The sequence below is a fragment of the Dreissena polymorpha genome, chromosome 1, assembly GCF_020536995.1.
Source record: "Dreissena polymorpha isolate Duluth1 chromosome 1, UMN_Dpol_1.0, whole genome shotgun sequence".
NCBI classification, from domain to species: domain Eukaryota; kingdom Metazoa; phylum Mollusca; class Bivalvia; order Myida; family Dreissenidae; genus Dreissena; species Dreissena polymorpha.
Genome location: NC_068355.1, coordinates 119,892,724 through 119,914,558, shown reverse-complemented (window position 1 = coordinate 119,914,558; position 21,835 = coordinate 119,892,724). Strand labels below are relative to the sequence as shown.

Genomic DNA, 21,835 nt, shown 5'->3' with positions numbered 1-21,835 from the left:
CATATGAACCTTGAAACGCGAGAAGCATTTTCAAATGAATTTGAACCTCCGAGACCGTCATCCAGAAATACAACTATTTTGTGACCCATCGACCTCCATTTTGTTACAAGAACTCTCAAAATCTTAGTAAAAATGAAACCCGCTGTAGAGATCCCAAATGGTAACACGTTGTAAACATAATACCCTTTTCCGTTTTCGGTTTCCCAGCAAAAACCTAAAAATTGCCTATGTTCTGGAAAAATCATTATATGATGATAAGCGGATCTAATATCAAATGAAAATAAATAGTCTCCTTTACAAAAGATTTGTTTAGCAACTGATTGATCCTCGAAACAGACCTTGTATTTAAATAATTCTGGATTTATATAACGACAATCTAAAACAAGTCTCGGTTTTCCGCTTTTTCCATAAGCCACAGTCAAAGGATTAACAACGACTGGAGGTTTGTTCACTTGAGAAATACAGCCCTTAGCCAATAAACTTTCAATTTCGCTCGACACAAATGAACAATTATCATTAGCAGATTTGTTATTTGTTAAAATAACAGACCGTGGTACATCTCTAAAAGGCAACTTGTATCCATTATTCACAACATCTAATATGTACTCTCTTGCATTTGCATTTTTCCAATACTCGTAACAAGAATTAAGCCTACCTACAGGCGTTTTTACTGATATTTTGCAATCGAATTCTACTTTTTTCTCAACCACACTACAATGAACATGGTTACTTATCTTGTTATCTTTCGAAACAACGGCTCCACCGTCTGGGACTACAGCCTTGCACTCTGCTCGCCAATGTCCTGTACGCCCGCACCGGAAACACGTCCCGGGCCGTCTAGTCTGCGAAGCTGCCGTTGACTGATTCGATGCCGATGCTACATTGCCATCGCCTTTGACCGGAAGAACGTATGGAGAGAAACGATGTGCGCGGTTCCGATGCTCTTGGCGCAACTTCCGGTCTGCCTTCTGCTGGGCTCTGTAGATTTTCTTTTCGTCATCGGAGTCCTCTGCTAATGGATGTGCTTCATACTCATGCACTACTGTCCATCCGCTATCTGATGAGTCTGCTAATCTTATGAGCTTCTGTCTATGCAATAGAATGTCCGTACCTTCTGCGATCTTCTTATTCGTGGCTACCACAGACTCGATGGGCTGCAACCTGACGGATTCTTGCAAAAATCCTTCTGCCTCTCTTAATTTGTTCAAAACTTGGTTGTTGATCTTGTACTGCTCCTCGTTACCCTTCTTACGAAACGTGTAATTGTCGTTCCTGGACAAATTTTCTTGAATAGAATTTAACTGGGCTTGCGACAACTGTTGATTTTCGCTCATTCGTCTTTCCAAACTCTCAAATTTCCTTGAAATAATGTCCTCCAAATGAGAAAGAATGTCATTCTCTTGACTCGCCATGGCTGCACGACCACGTGTAAAATGAACTGTGTATTAAGAGAAGACAATAAAACCTGTCCGCACTGACTGAAGACGCCTGGTAGAATAAACTCTACACAAAATAATCATACGTTTAAGATCCTCGTGCAAGACTGACCAATCATTTTATTTCTGTAAAACAGTCTCGTTTCGCGTAAGACAAATATTTCACGCTATACTATCGAAACGCGTGAAATAAAAAGTATACATTGTAATCTACCCAATAACGCCATTGTAATGGTCTATTGCCCTCAGGGCATTCTATGCCAGGTTTTATTTTGTTTATCCGGTTGTAAAACTTCATGATCAAATGGTCCCAGATAAGTGAAAACAGGGCAGAAATCTAGTAAAATAGCACTGTAAAATATACTGTCCGAAAATTTTGAGTCATTTATTATGGATGAAAATCCGTATGTCAAAAAATATAGAGACACGAAAAATTATTATTTTGGCTTAAAAAGAGGTTGTCCGAAAACTTAGTGTAATTACTGTATTATCCAATGACACTTCATATGTATCATATGCAAGACATACGCATATTGTCAGGTTATTGTGTGCCAACAAGTTTTCAGGGTCTAAATGCCTTTATATAATTATAAATCAATATCTAATGTCGTTTTATGTTTGCATCTGAGATCTCAGAAACAGAAGATGCAAATTTAATGACAAGTTAAATGCTGTTTTCTTATTGGGTGGCTGTGGGCATATTTTCAGGCAACCATGCATCTGTGATTTTCAAGGAAGTGATGGCTAATAATTTGTTCACTCATCAATTTTGGAACACTTCTGATTAATCAACTAAAGATCAATCATATGCTGCATAGGCTTGTCATTAACATATTTTAACCCTTTGCATGCTGGTAAATTTGTCGTCTGCTAAAATGTCGTCTGCTTAATTTCTAAAATTAGGATTTTCTTCGATTTTTTTCAAAGAATATTTTCAGAATAGCAAACAGTTTGGATCCTGATGAGACGCCACGTTCTGTGGCGTCTCATCTTGATCCAAACTGTTTGCAAAGGCTTTCAAAATTCGGTTCCCGCACTGAAAGGGTTAACATCTTTCCTCAACAATATCATTAGTCTGGTCTGCTGATCTTTTCAAAGGGTTGTTGGTTCTATTTCAGGGTGCCCTGCTTTAAGGCATCATTGATGAAAAGCCATCAGTTTCACTGATATTAATATCAATTTTTCATTCAAATAAAACGCTGAATATAAATAAATGTTAATTAATACATAAAGTAGAACATACCGATTATAGAAGATGTAATGTATTTTATGTCAGAAATAACATACTTTCTTTAATGAAATGTGTTTGTTTTTATTCTAGCTGGACCAATCATCTGCTGGTCGGCCTGTTACGAACAGTTTCTTCCTTAGTGTGTCCAAGTATGTGATCTTTATCAACATTTCTGTCTCTATCGTGTATAGCAAATTGCCAATTTGAAATATTATTTGATTTATCATTGTTTCTTACCCAATATAAAACAATTATCTGTGAGGTCTGATGCATTAAACATTAATGTTGGCTCATTCATTAGAGAGACAATCTGTTGTTTATTATTGTGGAAAAAAAATGAATGTGCAAAAATGATCAGATAAATTATTTTGTAACTAAAGTAAGAACCATATTTAAGTATTCTTTGCTTGTGTATTCTGGACTTCTGTTTGCATTGTCGATGCTTAATTTAAAATGATACTTTTGTTCGTTGTTTATTGGAGATATCAGCAAGTGGCATTACAAAATACACTTAATATTTTAATGGGTTTGTCACCAAACTTTCTTAAAATGTTAATTATCATAAATAGGGAACAATTTGAATAACCTGTATGTTCCCATGTTTTCAGGGTTTCCTATCAACGATCCTCATCTGACCACAATGAAATCCCAGACGTGCAGTCATCAGTAAGTAATTCGTCCCCTACCAGTGGAACTGAAAGGGGCTATAGGTTAACCCCAATTTGTCCATCTATCCCTCTGTGTCTGTCTGAATCAGGATCCTGTAATAACTTACCTTAACTTTAGGTGGATGAAACTTGGTATGTGGATAGAGTGCCAGAGTGCCATATGGCAAATTGCACGTTATTTCAGTTTTTTGTTAGACAAAAAATGTGGTAACAATGGGAACAGTATGCAGTTGTTACAAAAATGATAGAAAGCTAAAATCTGGATCCTGGGATAGCTCAAAAAGTATATAAGCTGCGTTGTTGAATATTAAAATGTGAATAGAGGCCATTTGGGTTTCCTACACTTTTTTCAGTCTGTCTGTCTTTCAGTGAGTCTTTGGGTCCTTACAATCTGGAGCATGCAATAAGTCAAAAAGTACTTCAGCTTGGTTGATGAATAAGATTGGTGTTGCTATGGTTACAGAAATATGTGGAGACTAGAATATGGATTCTGCAAGATCAAAATTGAGTACCCAAGCTTGGTTGATGAAATTCAGTATTACACTATAATGTTGATGGAGGGCCATTTGGCATGTAGGTACCTTGCATGGACCTCTACCTTTTGATGATGTTTTAGGTGACTGGGGTCAACATCAAGGTCACTGAGGCTAATAATAGATTTTTCCCTCACAATTTTGTTACAGTTTCTCATAGCACCTTCAATATTTTTCCGATCTCTTACATATTTGGAATGAAGGTACCTTTCATGGACCTCTATCTTTTGATGAGGTTTGAGGTCACTGGGGTCAAGGTCACTGAGGCTAATAATAGAATTTTTTGTAACAATTTTGTTACAGTTTCTCATAGCATCTTCCATATTTTACCATTCTCTTATATATTTTGCATGTAGGTACCTTGCATGGACCTCTACATTTTGATGAGGTTTGAGGTCACTGGGGTCAAGGTCACCGAGGCTAATAATAGATTTTCTCAAGGTCACACCTTTGTTACAGTTTCTCATAGCGCCTTCAATATTTGATCTATCTCATATATATATTTGGGATGTAGGTACCTTGCATGGACATCTACCTTTTTGATGAGGTTTGAGGTCACTGGTGTCAAGGTCACTGAGGCTAATAATAGATTTTCTCAATGTCACACTTTTTTCCAAACAATTAAACCATATATCGACAAAGTATCATTGGGGAGCATCCATCAGTTTTACTGATATCCTTGTATAGATTATTTATTACCTTGTATTTGTTTGGGCAGTTTCTTTACATATTGTCCTCTGCTAAAGAGCCCAACCAAAACCCTACTCTTTCATCACTGTATTTGTATGGATAGGAGGATTTATGGCTCATTAATTTTCTGGTGTTTATGTGGTTAAAGCCCCATTCCATATTGTCGTCTGCAGAAGACTCCCACCCATAACCTGCAGGTGTACGAGATGCGTGGTTCATGGAACAAGGAGAATCGTACAGTACTGGTTGGCCTCTATGACAGCTACATGAAGGTGCAGTCTCTCAAGCGGAACCTGTCTGCAGAGGCCCTCAAGGGGTTCAAAGTTGAAGGCGGAGCAAACATGTCCATGGTGAGGGGGAGAATGCGTGATATGCAGTGCTCTCTGTTTGAAATTTCATTATATTCTGTCAGAATTATAAACAAAACCTCTTTTCAACGAAACTTTGCACTTCTGACTAACGATGAAAGACTGATTGTTTTATTACAGTCATTTAATCGACCTCACTAGTCAAGGATCCAATAGTTGAGGATTTTTTGTGTAGATTTGCTATACAATCAACATACACAAGATTTGAGCCACGCTTTGACAAAAAGGGGCTTAATGCATGTGCGTAAAGTGTCCCCTAGATTAGCCTGTGCAGTCCGCACAAGCTTACAAGGGACAGCACTTTCCGCTTTTATGGTATTTTTCATTTAAAGGTTTCTCTTCCAAGCAAAAATCCAGTAAAATGGGACAGAGTTATCCCTAATTAATAAACGGGGACAACACATTACGCACATGCATTAAGTCCCTTTTTCTCAGAGGGAGACTTATATTTTGGGGAAAAAAAAGCTTCTTCTTTTTCCACAGAAGCAGCCTCACCGTGGTTCGAGCCTGCACCTGGATGACTCTGAGCTGACCTCCCCCAGCCCGTCCTCCAAGATGCAGGCTGGCCACGCACACTCCATGCTCATGAAGCTTGTGGCCGAGTCAGACAGCAAGTCAGTGGCATTCACAGAAGAGGTAGCACAGGCTTTCTTTCTATTTTGGCAATGGACCTGAGAAGTCAAGAACTCTGTCTTAAGGCCAGGGGCTGAGCTACATAGCTTTTAACTGGCTTAGGGCACTAGACTTGAGTAGTCAAGAACTCGTTTTTATGGCCAGGGACGTAGCTACAAAACTTTTTACTGGCTTAGGGCAACGGACTGGAATATGCACCTTCTGATTGCTTGATGGTCACCATATCCACTGTGATTTACAATAAAACTTGGCTAGAAGGCTACAGATGGTATTCACGTGGCATGTTAAATTAAATTTTAATGCAAATTACAGACATATTTGTACGCTTGCAAGTTGAATTGCATTTTTACTGGCTTTCATTTGCATATGAATCGTTGAGAATATTGTGCATAATTTACATAAAGCATGACATCATTAAAGATGGTGAACAAAATAGTTCATGATCAAAACTTTTAGATTTCTCTAAAATACTTTCAGTAAACATATTTGAGTATAATTGATAGTAGATCAGGAAGTTTCAAATACCTGGGGTAAATACCAAGTAAGGTCAACAGTTAAGTGCATATATAGATGTGCAGTGTAATGATTATTCTTAATTTTTAGCCACAAGTCTAGGAATCTATTGGTATGTCATTAGCTAAACACCTTTGAATTATATTTTATGTAAGGCAGCATTTTACTTAAGCTTCAGAAAAAACAAAAAATCACATTGATTGAAATAAAACAATAAACAGTATTTCCCTGCACATCAATTGAAACAAGAGGTTATTTTGAAAAATGTGTATATACTGCAATATACGGATTAAATCAGCTGTTCATTGTTGGTGAAACCCACAGTAAATATCTATTGTCAGTTATAAAGCTTATTATTGGTTATAGCATAGTTGTTTATAGCCTATTTACTGCCTTTTAGCCGTCCAGTGCCAACATGGATCAGCTACACGGGATAGCAGCCTGTCAGGGGGACGACATTGTACAGAAAAACTGGCACAGTATGTCTCTCTTATAAAGTGTATGTCTCTTATCAAGTGTATGTCTCTCTTATCAAGTGTATGTCTCTCTTATCAAGTGTATGTCCCTCTTATCAAGTGTATGTCTCTCGTATCAAGTGTATGTCTCTCTTATCAAGTGTATGTCTTTTATCAAGTGTATGTCTCTCGTATCAAGTGTATGTCCCTCTTATCAAGTGCATGTCTCTCTTATCAAGTGTATGTCTCTCTTATCAAGTTTATGTCTTTCTTGATAAGTGTATGTCTTTCTTAATAAGTGTCTGTCTTTCTTATCAAGTGCATGTTTATTTTATCAAGTGTATGTCTCTCTTACCAAGTGTATGTCTTTCTTATCAAGGGTTACTATTTTGGAGGTTATAATTCGTCCCCTGGTGCAAAAAGGTACCATGTGACATTGAAATTAGAAGTCATATGGTACCTTTTTTGCTACAATGGGGCAATTATCTTTCTTGTTGAAACCACGCAATTAAGGAATTGGTTGACTGAACGAAGCTTGTATAGTTATCAATACCTGTTAAAATATTATTATTCATATCATTAAGTTGTGGTCATATTTTAAACTGAATGGTTTCTGATAATAAAATTTGGTGTATGTGTTAACTAGCGTTTTCCTTGTTTTAAATCATGTCAACAATGAAAGCTGTATTTAATGAATTATAACTTCGGTTAGAGACTCGTATACATGCCATAGCCTTTCCAGCTGAGCTTAAAAAAACGCAAAGTAATCAACAAAACTATGCAATTTAAATCAACCTTTTTCTATATTGATCCTGATACATTAATATAACCACCAACTAATCTGCTGGCCAACTTAGCCGTTCAGATGGTTTGTAGAGTGCTTGACTGCTAATATGAGGATCAGGGGTACAATACCCAGCCACATAACTCGTGTGCCCATTGTTCATTACATTATTTCGACATCCATTTTTCCCCTTCCTTTGATTAAAGCGCAAATAGACTGGTTAAGAAGAACACCTGGGTAAAAATATTTGAAAGTTGGAGTTGTGACATCAGTCACCAAACTAGAATATAGTGATAAAAAAAAGATGGAACTGGTCTACCTCCATTTTAACCTTTTAAAAATAAGAGCTTTACATAATATGATTTAGAAATACATCAATTAAATTGGGGCTAATTATTCTTAAGCTGATTTATTATCTCTGTTTGCATCTGTGTAGTTACTACAAATGTGAAGCTGAAATATAGCAAATCTTTGGAAGAAGGATGCTTCTTAATTACAGTATATTAATAAAAGAATTGTATTTCATAGGCTTTATAGATTTTGTAACTTGGACTGGCCACCGATTGTGTCAAAAATGCTGTTGAATATGGCAAAACATTACAACTCATCTGTTCTTCCTAGTTGAGCTGCACAACAGCCAGATAATTGTGAAGGGTTGCGAGACCCAGGGGTTCCTGATTGTGGCCGCTGCCAAGGCCAAGGTTCTCTCATGTACGCACACACCGGTCTGGGTGCGTGACAACCAGCTGCGCAGTAAGAACACCTGGTCTGGATCTCTAGAGTGTATGCAGGTAAGTTGAAATCATTAACTTGGCGCTGATTTTTAGCTCCATGAACACGTGGGAGCTTGGAGCCGTTTAACCAGTAGCAATTACAAAATAAATTGAATTAATGTTAACAGTGCTAACATGAATTGTATAGCCTTTCTCTTAGTGAAATATTTTTATGTCCCCCATCACTATAGTGGGGGACATATTGTTTTTGCCCTGTCTGTTGGTTTGTTTGTTTGCCCCAACTTTAACATTTGCCATAAATTTTGCAATATTGAAGATAGCAACTTGATATTTGGCATGCATGTTTATCTCATGGAGCTGCACATTTTGAGTGGTGAAAGGTCAAGGTCATCCTTCAAGGTCAAATATATGGGTCGAAATCGCTCATTAAATGTCACTTTTGCAATATTGAAGCTAGCAACTTGATATTTGAGATGCATGTGTATCTCATGGAGCTGCACATTTTGCATACATGCCATAAATTTTCAGACCAATTCCGGGACATTGAGCTCAATTTTCCGAGACTTTTGCCGTGTTTCCGGGACATGTATACATAGCGATATATATAGACACATATGCATTTTTGATACGCATTTTTTTCACATCATAAATTGCTAAGTTCGAAAGACTATCCGAAATACACAAGATCCATTAACGTCAAATTAAACATTACAACTTTCGTCACTAGATACAAGCCACGTGTTTTTCGTGTTAAAAAGAGCACCAAATTGCTTTTGTGAACATGTCATATATCGGCAGGAAATGCGTGGGCGTATCCACTGCCGCATAAAAACTTTGTTGCGCATTTATTACTATTTAAAGATGTGATGAAATAACGTTCAATCGGGGCAGGTTTTTTTCCACTGAACATGCAACACAAAATACACCCACTGTTTTCTTGTGACGTTCTACATGTCTGCATAATTTTCGCGCGCTTTTTATTGAGTCAAAGGATAAAGCACTGTTTATTTGACGCTAGAATTTGTTAATGTCGTGTACCGTAAAAAGTTGTGTATAAGGCACACTTTTTTACCCCGAAATTTCATTTTAAAAACTTGATGCGCGTTATGCACAACTACAGCCGTGCCAAGACATTATTTCCCTGTCAGTTACCCAGTTGCGGTAATTCGTATCATTCTGTTTCCCGGTGTTTAAACTGTAACTATGTTAATAATAATGTTATATTTACGATCTGAATAAGATGGACAAACATTATAAAGTTAACATAAATATTTTCTATCTTTTTCAGGTACGTATAGAGCATTGAAATCAAATAAATTTGAAGAAGAGAATGAAAAACAAGGAAGCCATTTTTATTTAAATGTTATTGTTTTCCCACAATATTATACCCTACTGTACTAGGGTTACACAATTTATTTGGAGGCACTTGTCGATTTACAATAGTATATCGGCAAGGTCTTTCCCGATATATTTATGACTATTTCTCTTGCTTTTCAAATGTGTAAATGATGTTGTGTTTGTTTACACGCTTTCATACGTCTTGTCTAGATTGAGGATGTGGTTATCGAGCAATTTGCGTCACCTGTCAAGTTTTGTGTAGCTGGGCTATTATCAAAACATGCGAACCGGCAAACGGCTTCACACCTCCATTGTTTGTTTATCGCCGGTAATGTCGTAATGGTATTGAAAAGTTTGAGTCGTTAAAGTCTCCTGTCAATTACAGACACTCGAAAAGAACGCATGATATCAGCAGTGTAAATAAACGCGCGGTTGTGAATAAGTCATGCATGAATAACAACGTGAAAATACCAATCGATAATGTCAGTTTCTTAGTTATAACTAATTCATCTGTTATGTGTATTCCTCCACTATAAAATCGTGGACAGTTACTTCGGAGACATATGATGAAAACCTTGATGGTATCCTCATGGAAAGTGTGCATTTCATGCATAATTCATTTAAATCCAAACATTTATTTTTACGCATAATATGATTTAAAAAAAAACACACAAACTAGTTGTATTGTTATCGTCTTTAAAATAATTAATAATTGAAGCAATAAAAGAACACGGAAGATTGGCAATGTATATATAACGATTTTCAGTAAGCCTGTGGTACGGAATTTTTCCCCCCCATTTTTTTGCTTCAAAAACTTTTTCCCGATTTTTTAGCTTAAAAAGTAGATGAGCGTTATACATAAATGCGCGTTATACACAGCGTTTTGCGGTAAGCATTAAATTTTGGAAGCGTGTTTCAGATTACAAATTGAAAAATTCCCATTTGAGAATCGAACGAAACATTTACAGTTGTACATAATTAATTCAACAAACTTCCATTAAATCACACTCTTATGAAAATTACGTCACTCGTCGTCTGCATGATCTTACTGCAGGTACATTGCTTACGAGTGTTTTTGCTCATTCAAAGTGTGCGCCAACAAACTGCCATAAAATCAGTATATTAAAGTCAATTAACAAGCACATTAAAAAATGCCTTTTCGATTTGACTGTGAACTTGAGACAATCGATATGATAAATGGGCCCCTGTTAATTGATCGATTTTGACACGTAGCGTAGTCACCAATTCGGGTAGGCATTGCCACGGACATGCTGCGGATTATTGGGAACACAGTGGTTTTAGGTGCAGTTAAACCTAAGATAAGGTACATGTATACACATGTATATGGATTTTGTAAAATCCGGGACTTTTTACAGATTTCCGGGACTGCGGGACACGTTCATTTCCAGGACGTATGGCATGTATGACATTTTGAGTGGTTAAAGGTCAAGGTCATCTTTCAAGGTCAAAGGTCATATATATGGGGACATAGTGTTTCACAAACACATTGCTTGTTGGATTATGTATTGCAAGCAATAAACAGCAAGAAAACATAATAATTTTAAATATGAACTCAAGGTTTTTTGCATATAAACTGTGTGACTGTTCTTTATTTAAATTCCGAATTAAATACCAATAGGTTGAGCAAATCTAACTTTCCTCCGACAGTACTATGCAACGGTTGACCCAGGTCCTGAGTTGACAGAAGACAACATCCCGTGGTTGTCAAAGACGCACGTTGAAGACCGGTCAGAACCAGATCCTTCTAGTCTACAGGAAATGGCTGGCTCTGGTCACAGTGTTGGCGGTATTGTCAACACTAGCTACAGCGGGGCTCATGTGAGAGACTTTAACCCTTCCCTATCAGAAGCAAAGTGAAATGGCTATGTGCAAACAGCATAAAACCATAACAGTCTGCGAGTAACTTGCAGTCTGTTCAGGTTTTATACTGTTTGCTGCTCATTAGCTTTTAAGGTTTGGAATTGAAGCCTTAAAAATTTGAATCAAGTAAGAATAGTCTTAAACTAATTTTAACTTTCTAACGGACTAACAAATGTGTAAAAATGCATTTTGTTACTTTCATGGTTGTAGCAAAAATGCTACTTGATCCATTTCAATGGTTTAAAATGTTAAAATTAAAATAAAGATAAATTGTAGCTTGAGAAAGTTTACATTTTCATTTTGTTATTTTTGCAACATTTTATTTGGGATATAATTTTTCAATGCAACATATGCATCAAACATTTTGTTATTGGATTGTATCTTATTTGTTTTAATAAAGTATTTGAAAATGAGATGTTGAAGTTGTATCAGAAGACACATAAACAATTGAGATTCTGCAATACTCAGAAAATTTAAAATATGTTATATTTTCTTGATATATCTAAAAGATGGCACAATCTTGATCAAATTTGCAAACACAATTTCAAATTTTGGATGAAACATAAATATAGCTTTGAAAACAATCCAAAAATAAAATCCAGATATGCTGTAGACAATAATTAAAAAAGATCACCAACTGATTTGTTGCATGTGTGTAACGAGATATAACTTCATGTAACCTCCTGTAAATACAAAAAGATGACTATGCTATGTGATATCATCATCGAACATGTTTTTTTTTCATATGGACAGTTTTTGTTTAAAGTCAGTTAATTTATAAGTTATTTGGCAAAATGTTGACTGATTTTAGAAACACCAGACCATTCAAATGCAGAGGATCATCTCCAGATGCAAATGTCAGTTCTTCTATGTGAACTACGGCGAGGCTGATCCACTTCTTATGCAGGAGGTGCCTCCTCCGGTAGGTGGTCTGATAGCACTCTGGAATAGAAAATTGTTTTCCTATACCACAGCAAATGAAGCTCTTTTGGGGGGAGCATTATAGCATGTTGGTAATGTCCGTAATCTTCGATCACTTTGCTGATGTGATTAAATTAAAACGTCTGTCATCTCCATTGCCCAATGTCCCTGAATAAGTAAGATTTCCATCAAAAGAAACTCTAAATTTTGTGCATGAACATTATCAATTCAATTTAAAAAACTACTATTGAGGGAACAGACAATGAGCCAAAAGCAATCAAAGAAGTGTTTAACTATTTCTTAGTCTATACCATAAACTTGTCACAGATTGAGGGAGACTTTTAAAAGAACACATTTCTATACAAACAACTATGTCTCATTTTACTCACCAAAGGTATTTTCATTAAAATAATAATATTAAATAAGGTATAGGTCAGTCACGTTTGTGTCGGCAAGTTACTGTGGATTTCCTATTCTCGTTCTGCGATACGTATTTTTAAGCCCCCTTACATGAGCTAAAAAACACATAGTTTTGATTTGTATCTTTTAGTGAGCGTAAGTCAGCCAAATTACTCCTGTACCAAAAATGTTAATTGATCACTTTTTTTATGCCCCTGGTAGGGTGGCATATAGCATTTGAACTGTCTGTCTGTCCGTCAGAAAACTTTAACATTGGCCATAACTTTTGCAATATTGAAGATAGCTACTTGATATTCGGCAAGCCTGTGTATCTCATTGAGCTGCACATTTTAAGTGGTTAAAGGTCAAGGTCATCCTTCATGGTCAAAAGTCAAAAAATACAATCCAAGGGAAGTAAAAAGCTTTAAAAGGGAGATAATTACTTGACCTGCCGAATGATATATTAAAATTTTATTTTAAAGCGGCGCAATAGGGGGCATTGTGTTTCTGACACATCTCTTGTCTATAGTTAAAATTATAATGATCACACATGTGCATAATCTAATGCATTCTTCATAAAGAGTGCTGCGGCCAGGTTACATTCTGTCCCTCTGCACAATACTTGCAGCCCCAGGACGACTCAGATATGATGCAACGAGATGGAGGCGTGGACACATTCACACTTCTACACCATGATCTCAATGTCTGTACCAACCATGTAAGTTGACATTCACACTTCTACACCATGATCTCAATACATGTGTCTGTACCAACCATGTAAGTTGTCATTCACACAACTACATCATGATTTCAATATCGGTACCAAACATGTAAGTTGTCATCTACATTTTTATCCCATCATCAGACATGCTTTGTCGAAATAAACCACTGTGGAATATATTTTCCTTTATTTCGGCAATGCTGAAATATAGCTGTCATGTGCGGCGGACTCTTATAACAGTAATGTGTGGTGGATGGTCATAGTACCCGGAATCAACTATAAATTAATCAATTTTAGTAAAATCGAATCAGATTTAAAAAAACAAACAATTTGATACGAATATAGTTTAAACACAAAATGCAACACAAACAGCAAAATACATTTTAAAAGTTAAAATTGGGGATGTAGAGGTATGATAAGCAGAAAAACAGGTTAGTGCCTTATCTTTTTGTAATATATAAGGCTGGGCACGAATAAAATAATAAAACGATGTTTGCATAAAATAACTTTGGGATTTTCAGTGTAGTTCTATTTTCCTATTCTATTTTTAAAGAAATAATTGACGACTTAGAAAATTGATGGGATAAATCGAATACTAGGTCAGTGCTGAATAAAGCAAAGTTTATTTTGCTCGGCCAGAAAATCTTAACCTCTCATCAAGGCTCCTGGTTCAGATTTTCTAAGCCTCGCAAAATAAACTTCGCTTTATTCGGCACGGACCTAGTATTCTCTATATACACCATGATCTCAATGCCTGTGCCAAGCATGTAAGTTCTCCATCACACTTACACCGTGATCTCAATGCCTGTGCCAAACATTTAAGTTCTCCATCACACTTATACACCATGATCTCAATGCCTGTGCCAAACATTTAAGTTCTCCATCACACTTATACATCATGATCTTGATGTCTGTACCAACCATTTAAGTTGTCATTCACACTTCGTCACCATGATCTCAATGTCTGTACCAACCATGTAGTTTCTTATTATCATTAATATGTTGTATAGATCTTATGTTGAATTAAAGATCCATCCATAGCCCATCTTCTCAATGAAATATGTGTCTGTAAATCAAATTGACTTGCAGAAGACATTCTAGTTGGGATTTAATTTTGAGTAAGTCTGTGCATGTGAATGATGTTTGAAGACAGTTGTTTATGACAGTTACTTCTTGTATGTTTGATTTGTACAGCTGCAGTACAATATGATACTGGACATAGTCAACAATCTCCTACTGCATGTGGAACTCAAGAAAAAGGTTGGTAAACTCAGAAATGTTGTAACGAATGTACTTTTCTGTATTAATCCATTATTTTCATTTGTTCAATCTCAAGTGAAGTTATTGTATGCTGGGATAAATAAAAAATTCACAAAAGTCAGTGTACTGAATAACTTAGCGTGAAACCACATTAGTTAAGTGTTATACATAAAGTTATTATTTCAGTAGAAATCAAAGTTTTCATGTTCTAACCAATTTTTCCTTAAAGGTCATTAAAGTTTTTTAACCAAGATAATCTCATTAATGCAAAACAGCTTATACTGCACGTGGAACTAAATAATAATAATGCAAAATGATACATCTTTGTCAAAGATATACTGAAATATTGAACTGTAGTTATCATTATCCTTCTTTTCATTGTTCTGTTATTGTCCTCTAACGGTGAAACTGGAGGGGACTTATGGTTTGCACTCCGTCTGTCAGTCTGTCTGTCTGTCCATCACACTTTTCTGGATCCTGCGATAACTTTTAAAAGTTCTTCATATTTTTTCATGAAACTTGAAACATTGATAGATGGCAATTTGGAGATTATGAACATCATTTCATTTTGTTCCTACGTCAAGAATTCTGGTTGCTATGGCAACAACAATTTTTTTTACTGACAATGGTGGAGTTTCACCGGTAGGGGACAATATTGCTTGGCAATCTTTTGTTCATTATGAACCACAAGCACAAGGTTTTATTGGAAGAATTGTCAGTTGGCGGGTCAGTCCATTTATTTGTCTGAATAAAATACAAAAAGACTGTAGCGAAAACTAATTCCACATTTCTCATGCAAAACATATTGGAACTTGCATCATGTCATTTCCATATATTAAAAGTAGATGTACATGACTATTTTCAAATCCAATTATTAATACATATAGGATGTGATAGTCATGTTTGTGCCATAGTTCTAGTTTTGGATGTATTGTTTTATAGGAAGTGACAGAGAAGCTCCAGAGCATGAGGTTCCAACTGCAGCTCTCCAGAGTGGAGGACCAAAAAACTCCCATACTCTCTCTTCAGGAGAGCGTCAGGTTACATGATACTATATAATAGGTCACATGATACTGTGTCATGAATATTTGTAATCCGTATCTCACCATATTTGGAAATATAATCTTATATTTAAGTACACACAACACTTAACAACTATGTGCAACAGTGGTAGTTTCTTTCTTAAAATTATTGTAAATAAAGCTTGTGATTTAAATTTGCTGGGTTTGGTTCCGAACATCCATCTTCTATTAAGCAATCAACATTAGATGAGAATAATGCAGGCATGTATGTTCAAATTTTAAATAATTACATAATTTAAGAAACAGCAGATTTCAGAAAAAAAGGGATTTGCAAATTTATCCGAGTTAAATTGGGGCATGTTGCAGTATTTCGAAAATAATGATATACATAGCGACCATTATACCCATAGAGAAATGTTTAAAACAATACATTTGTTGTAACCTGACATGTGATCATCTTTTTTTAACAAAACATACCCTACTGAAAAGAATATAAGAGTTAGCTAATTATATGAGAGAATGATAGTAATTTTTGCAGTTTATAAGGATACCGGGGTACATGCAGTTAAAACAACATAAATATATTGGATGTAATATAACTGAATATGTTGCATAGATATTAAACAAAGTAAATTGTAATTAATAATAAAGAATAAAGGGATATGTGGCAAATGGGAAAAAATTGAAAATGCTACGTTGTTCTTGGTAAAATTGAAGAACAATATTTAACTTTATTTTTAATGAAGATAATTTACACTGTTTAAATATACATGTTGGAATTTCGCTATAACCAACACAGAAAATAAAAAAGACTTAATAAAGGGATGGAAATTGATATGATTTATGGACATTCTACAAAGTGTGTAATATTTGCACGTATTCTAGGCAGCACATGGAGAAGTACCGCTACTATGAGAAGGAATTGTTCTTGGTGCTCAAAGCCAAGGAGGAGGAAGAGAATGTAGAGTGAGTACTCGTTAGATACCTGTGTTTTCAAAGTTCATGAGCTCCTTCTATGCCTATGGCTGCAATATGTGAGGAATCGGAGTGTGTCCCAGCACTCCTATTTAAATAAGTGACCAGACACACCAAAATTGGGACACAATTTTGAAGAACAGCTGCAGTCCAGGCTTTTTAAGTGTTGCTGATAGAGATAAAGTTTAGGTGTGGTTTAGTGCTGTGAGAGGTGTCTTGTGGATGGGAATTAAAATGGGGTCACTGAGATAAGAGTGAAAGTACCAACAAAAGGCTAAACTCTAAGAAACAGTAATCACATACCGTTTGATATCATTATGAATGCCCTGGATTTCATTTTCATTTTATGATGACTCTACATTTTGTAAACTGGCACTTGTTTTTGAAATGAACATAAAAAGAATGTCTTGCTTATTACAAAACTTATTCCACAAATTGAGTTGTTTATAAAAAGAAGTTTTATAACTTTTGTTTTTCAACATTTTTAATCCTAACCAATGAAGCATATTAAAACTACCATGTGCAATTTTATTTACCACTACCTGAGCCTTATTGTCCCATACCGGTTTCACCGGAGGGGACTTATGGTTTGCGCTCTGTGTGTTCATCAGACCAGTGAGTCAGTCAATCCGTGAGTCTGTGAGTCTGTCACACTTTTCTGGATCCTGCGATAACTTTTAAAGTTCTTAATATTTTTTCATGAAACTTGAAACATGGATAGATGGCAATATGGACACAATGCACGTCATTAATGTATATATGCAGATCAATAGTTTATTGGAACAGATTAAATAAAACCCTGATGGCTCTGAAGCTGTTTAAATAAAGGGAAGAATCAACAATAAATGTGTAAGTTTAAACAATGCCAAAGTAATTTAGTACAAGAGGGCCCTGAAGTAGGGTGGCATATAGCAGTTGAACTGTCCGTCAGTATGTCAGTCTGTCCGTCCATCCGGAAAGAAACCTTTAACATTGGCCATTTCTTTTGCAATATTGAAGATAGCAACTTGATATTTGGCATGCATGTGTATCTCATGAAGCTGCACATTTTGAGTGGTGGAAGTTCAAGGTCAAGGTCATCCTTCAAGATCAAATGTCAAAAAAAATAATATTTTTTTCAAAGCGGCGTTCTCATGAAGCTGCACATTTTGAGTGGTGGAAGTTCAAGGTCAAAGGTAAAAATAAATAAATATGTTGTTTTTATTTTTAAAGCAGCGTTCTCATGAAGCTGCACATTATGAGTGGTGGAAGTTCAAGGTCAAGGTCATCCTTCAAGGTCAAAGGTCAAAAAAAAAAAAGCGGCGCAATAGGGGGCATTGTGTTTCTGACAAACACATCTCTTGTCTTATTTTATAGAGGCCATTATAAACTGTCAGCAGTTTTAAATAACAAGGATCATTCTCCAAGATTGTTCATTTTACTTTAACAGTATAAGTTGTATTTATGCATCCAAAAAAGGGAAAGCATATAGTTGCCACTTTTTCCATCCATCCATATTCTTATTTTTATTTAGTTGAGTCTTTAAACGCATATTTCAGGCAGTTTCCCTACAATTGGTCATGCACATATTTTTATTTTTGTCTGGTCCATTGATTGTTCAAAGAGAAATTGCCTCATTTTTTTGTTTCCATGCTTTCAATTAAACCAATAATATTGACAAAGAGAATTATTTTGGAGCATCCATCAGTTTCTCTTGTATTTGATATTCTTGTTTCCAGAAATTGAAAAGTAGCATTATTTTTCTCCCAATAGAAAGCAAAGATTCCTATCACCAAAAGTAAAAAAAAGCCCTTTGTTGAAGCATGCAGACTATTTTCGGGCAGGTACCAACATGAGCTGCTAGACGACCAGGAGACCCTGCAGATGCGACTGCGCCAGTGCAAGGACAAGATCAACACACTGAATGAGGAGCTTGCAATCCGTATCAGCTGCTTCAAGGAGAGTCAGTTACAGGTCAGGCAAATCAGAACGCTTTTAACCCTTTACCACATAGATTTGCATTTTACCCTTTACCACTTAGATACGTAGTTTGACGAATTTGTTGTTTCTTAGAAAGTTAAATTTAACTAATTACCTTTCTTTCTAATTTATAGTTTTTAATACTCTATGTCCAGCCCTTAGATACTTATGAGCAGCAAACAGCATAAAACCTGAACAGACTGCGAGTTACTCGCAGGCTGTTCTGGTTTTAGGCTGTTTGAACATAGCCATTTTCACTTTGCTTCTAAGTGGGAAAAGGTTAAAGAATGTTTGTTGTCCTTAACCCAACTAGCTCTAATATGGTGTGCCTGCCCAGAATTTTCGTTTTGTATTCCAGTTTGAGTTTTCAATAATGTGTTCTATAGCACATCAAAATTAACTTCACACTGATCTGTATGGATAAATATATGAAAGTAGTGTTACAATTAATTAATAAGTTTTGTACTATATAGATAGATACAAGAAAATCTAAATAATTTAGTAAAATATTGTCTGTTATCATTTAAGTATTAAGTATTAAAACTATTAATATGAATCAAGGACACATATTAGCATGGTATTTGTTTTGTTAGAGTTTACAACTCAATGTTAACATGCTATGTACTTAAATATTTTTAACCAGGTTTTCCGAAAGGAAAAAACTGGTTATTAGATTGGCGAATGTCGGCGGGCGGGCTGGCGGAACAAGCTTTAGCGGGCCATAACTTTGTCGATCATTGTGAGATTTTAAAATCATTTGGCACATTTGTTCACCATCATTAGACAGTGTGTGGCGTGAAAGAATAACGTCGATATCTCCAAGGTCAAGGTCACAATTTGAGTGCAAAGGTCAGAAATGGCCATAAATAAGCTTGTCCGTGCCATAACTTTGTCATTCATTGTGAGATTTTAAAATCATTTGTCACATTTGTTCACCATCATTTAACGGTGTGTCGCGCGAAAGAATTACGTTGATATCTCCAAGGTCAAGGTCACACTTTTGTGCAAAGGTCAGAAATGGCCAATTATAAGCTTGTCGGGGCCATATCTATGTCATTCATTCTGAGATTTAAAATCATTTGTCACATTTGTTCACCATCATTTAACCGTGTTTCGCGCAAAAGAATTACATCAATATCTCTAAGGTTAAGGTCGCCACAATTAAAAATAGATTTATTTTTAAACAGGCGGGGTAACTATGAACAATCAGTAACAATGCATACTTTGATTTTGAGTTGTCTCTCTTTATCAGACTTTTTTTTAGCTCACCTGAGCACAACCTGCTCATGGTGAGCTTTTGTGATCGCCTTTTGTCCGTCGTGCGTTGTCCGTTGTGTGACATCAACATTTGCCTTGTTAACTCTATGGAGGCCACATTTATTGTCCAATCTTCATGCAATTTGGTCAGAAGATTGGTCTCAATGATATCTTGGATGAGTTTGAAAATGGTTATGTTCACTTGAAAAACATGGCTGCCAAGGGGCGGGGCATTTTTCCTAATATGGCTATTTATGGCTATAGTAAAATCTTGTTAATACTAGAGGCCACATTTATTGTCCGACCTTCATGAAATATGGTCAGAAGATTTGTCCCAATGATATCTTGGATCAGTTCGAAAATGGTTATGTTTGCTTGAAAAACATGGCTGCCAAGGGGCGGGGCATTTTTCCTTATATGGCTATATATGACTATAGTGAAATCTTGTTAACACACTAGAGGCCACATTTATAGTCCGATCTTCATGAAACTTGGTCAGTAGATTCATCCCAATAATATATTGGACAAGTTCAAAAATGATGCCGGTTGGTTGAAAAACATGGCCACCACGGGGGCTGGGCATTTTTCCAAATAAGGCTATAGTAAAACCTTGATAACACTCTAGAGGTATTATTTATTTTCCGATCATACGGAAACTTGGTCAGAAGATTTGTCCCAATGATATCTTGGATGAGTTAGAAAATGGTTTTGGTTGCTTTAAAAGCATGGCCACCAGGGGCGGGGCATTTTTCCTTATATGGCTATATATGGCTATAGTAAAACCTTGTTAACACTCTGGAGGCCACATTTATTGTCCAATCTTCATGCAATTTGGTCAGAAGATTGGTTTCCATGATATCTTGGATGTTTTTGAAAATAATTATGTTTGCTTGAAAAAAATGGCTTCCAAGTGGCGGGGCATTTTTCCTGATATGGCTATAGTAAAATCTTGTTAACACTCTAAAGGCCACATGTATTTTCCGATCTTCATGAAACTTGGCCAGAAGATTTGTCCCAATAATATCTTGTTATCTCAGATGAGCGACTTTGGGCCTTTCAGGCCCTCTTGTTTCAAATTGAAATCAAGGTCGCCACGAGTAAAAACAAGGGGGGTAACAATGCGCACTTTGAATTGTCTCCCTTTATCAGACTTTTTTTTTCAACTTGAAAACCTGCTTTTGTGACAATTTTATCCCTTGTTAAAGGAATGTAGTTGGAGGTAAACATAAGCATACTTATATTTTAGTAGACTCTTGCTGCTATTTGATGCAAGCAATAGAAGTCAAAAGTCACAACTCGCTGGCATGACACCCTTAAACTCAAACTTTTGAAAATCAAATGAGTAGCGTTCTGAGAAAACTGGGCTTAATGCATGTGCGTAAAGTGTTATCCCAGATTAGCCTGTGCAGTCTGCTGTGCACTGAATGACCCCCAGGTGGGTTTGTGCTATTAGCAGTTGTGGTATTTTTAGTTTCAGGGAAGTCCCTCCTTACCGAAAATCATGTTTAGGCGGAAAGTGTCATCCCTGATTACCCTGTGCGGACTGCACAGGCTAATCTGGGACGACACTTTACGCACATGCATTAAGCCCAGTTTTTTCAGAACACGACTCAAATATTGAACTCAAAGTCTTTAAATCTACTGTAATGCACTGCAGGTTCAGTCCTCCCTGCAGAAGACCCAGACACAGCAGGCGTATGTGATCAGACGCAATGAGGTCTGCTTCAAGTTTGCCCAGTGGCGGCTCACAGAACCGGACGGTCAGGTCGGGATCTCAGACCTTGCACTCCGTAACTTTGTGTACACGAAGGTTAATCGTGACAACGACACGTGGAGCCACCAGGTGGAGCTTGGCTGGGTCAAGGTAACCAATCTGTTGCCCAACTCAATCTACAAGGACGTGCTGGTGCCCAGGGAGATACCCACAGGGGTGGATAACAGGAAGATGACCTTGAGAGTGCTTTGCACTGAACGACCCCCAGGTGGGCTTGTGCTATTAGCAGTTGTTGGACAGAATCTATGTGTAGAAGTTGATGTATTAATATAGAACAATAATT

At 36.4% G+C, this 21,835-nt stretch overlaps 1 protein-coding gene across 3 annotated transcripts in view; it reads left to right on the top strand.

The window, feature by feature from the left end:
- LOC127846925 (protein KIAA0100-like) overlaps positions 1–21,835 on the top strand; it is a 115,019-nt gene that overhangs the window by 76,592 nt on the left and 16,592 nt on the right. For 2 of the 3 annotated variants that reach the window (XM_052378359.1, XM_052378344.1), the window contains 14 exons: positions 2,758–2,816; positions 3,276–3,333; positions 4,732–4,908; positions 5,410–5,562; positions 6,473–6,551; positions 7,933–8,102; positions 11,052–11,222; positions 12,076–12,186; positions 13,213–13,302; positions 14,500–14,565; positions 15,508–15,605; positions 16,473–16,553; positions 18,386–18,515; positions 21,436–21,760. In XM_052378359.1, coding sequence (XP_052234319.1) covers positions 2,758–2,816; positions 3,276–3,333; positions 4,732–4,908; positions 5,410–5,562; positions 6,473–6,551; positions 7,933–8,102; positions 11,052–11,222; positions 12,076–12,186; positions 13,213–13,302; positions 14,500–14,565; positions 15,508–15,605; positions 16,473–16,553; positions 18,386–18,515; positions 21,436–21,760 — 1,768 coding nt within the window. The remainder of the gene's footprint in view (positions 1–2,757; positions 2,817–3,275; positions 3,334–4,731; positions 4,909–5,409; positions 5,563–6,472; positions 6,552–7,932; positions 8,103–11,051; positions 11,223–12,075; positions 12,187–13,212; positions 13,303–14,499; positions 14,566–15,507; positions 15,606–16,472; positions 16,554–18,385; positions 18,516–21,435; positions 21,761–21,835) is intronic. The other variant, XM_052378354.1, reaches the window with a different exon arrangement.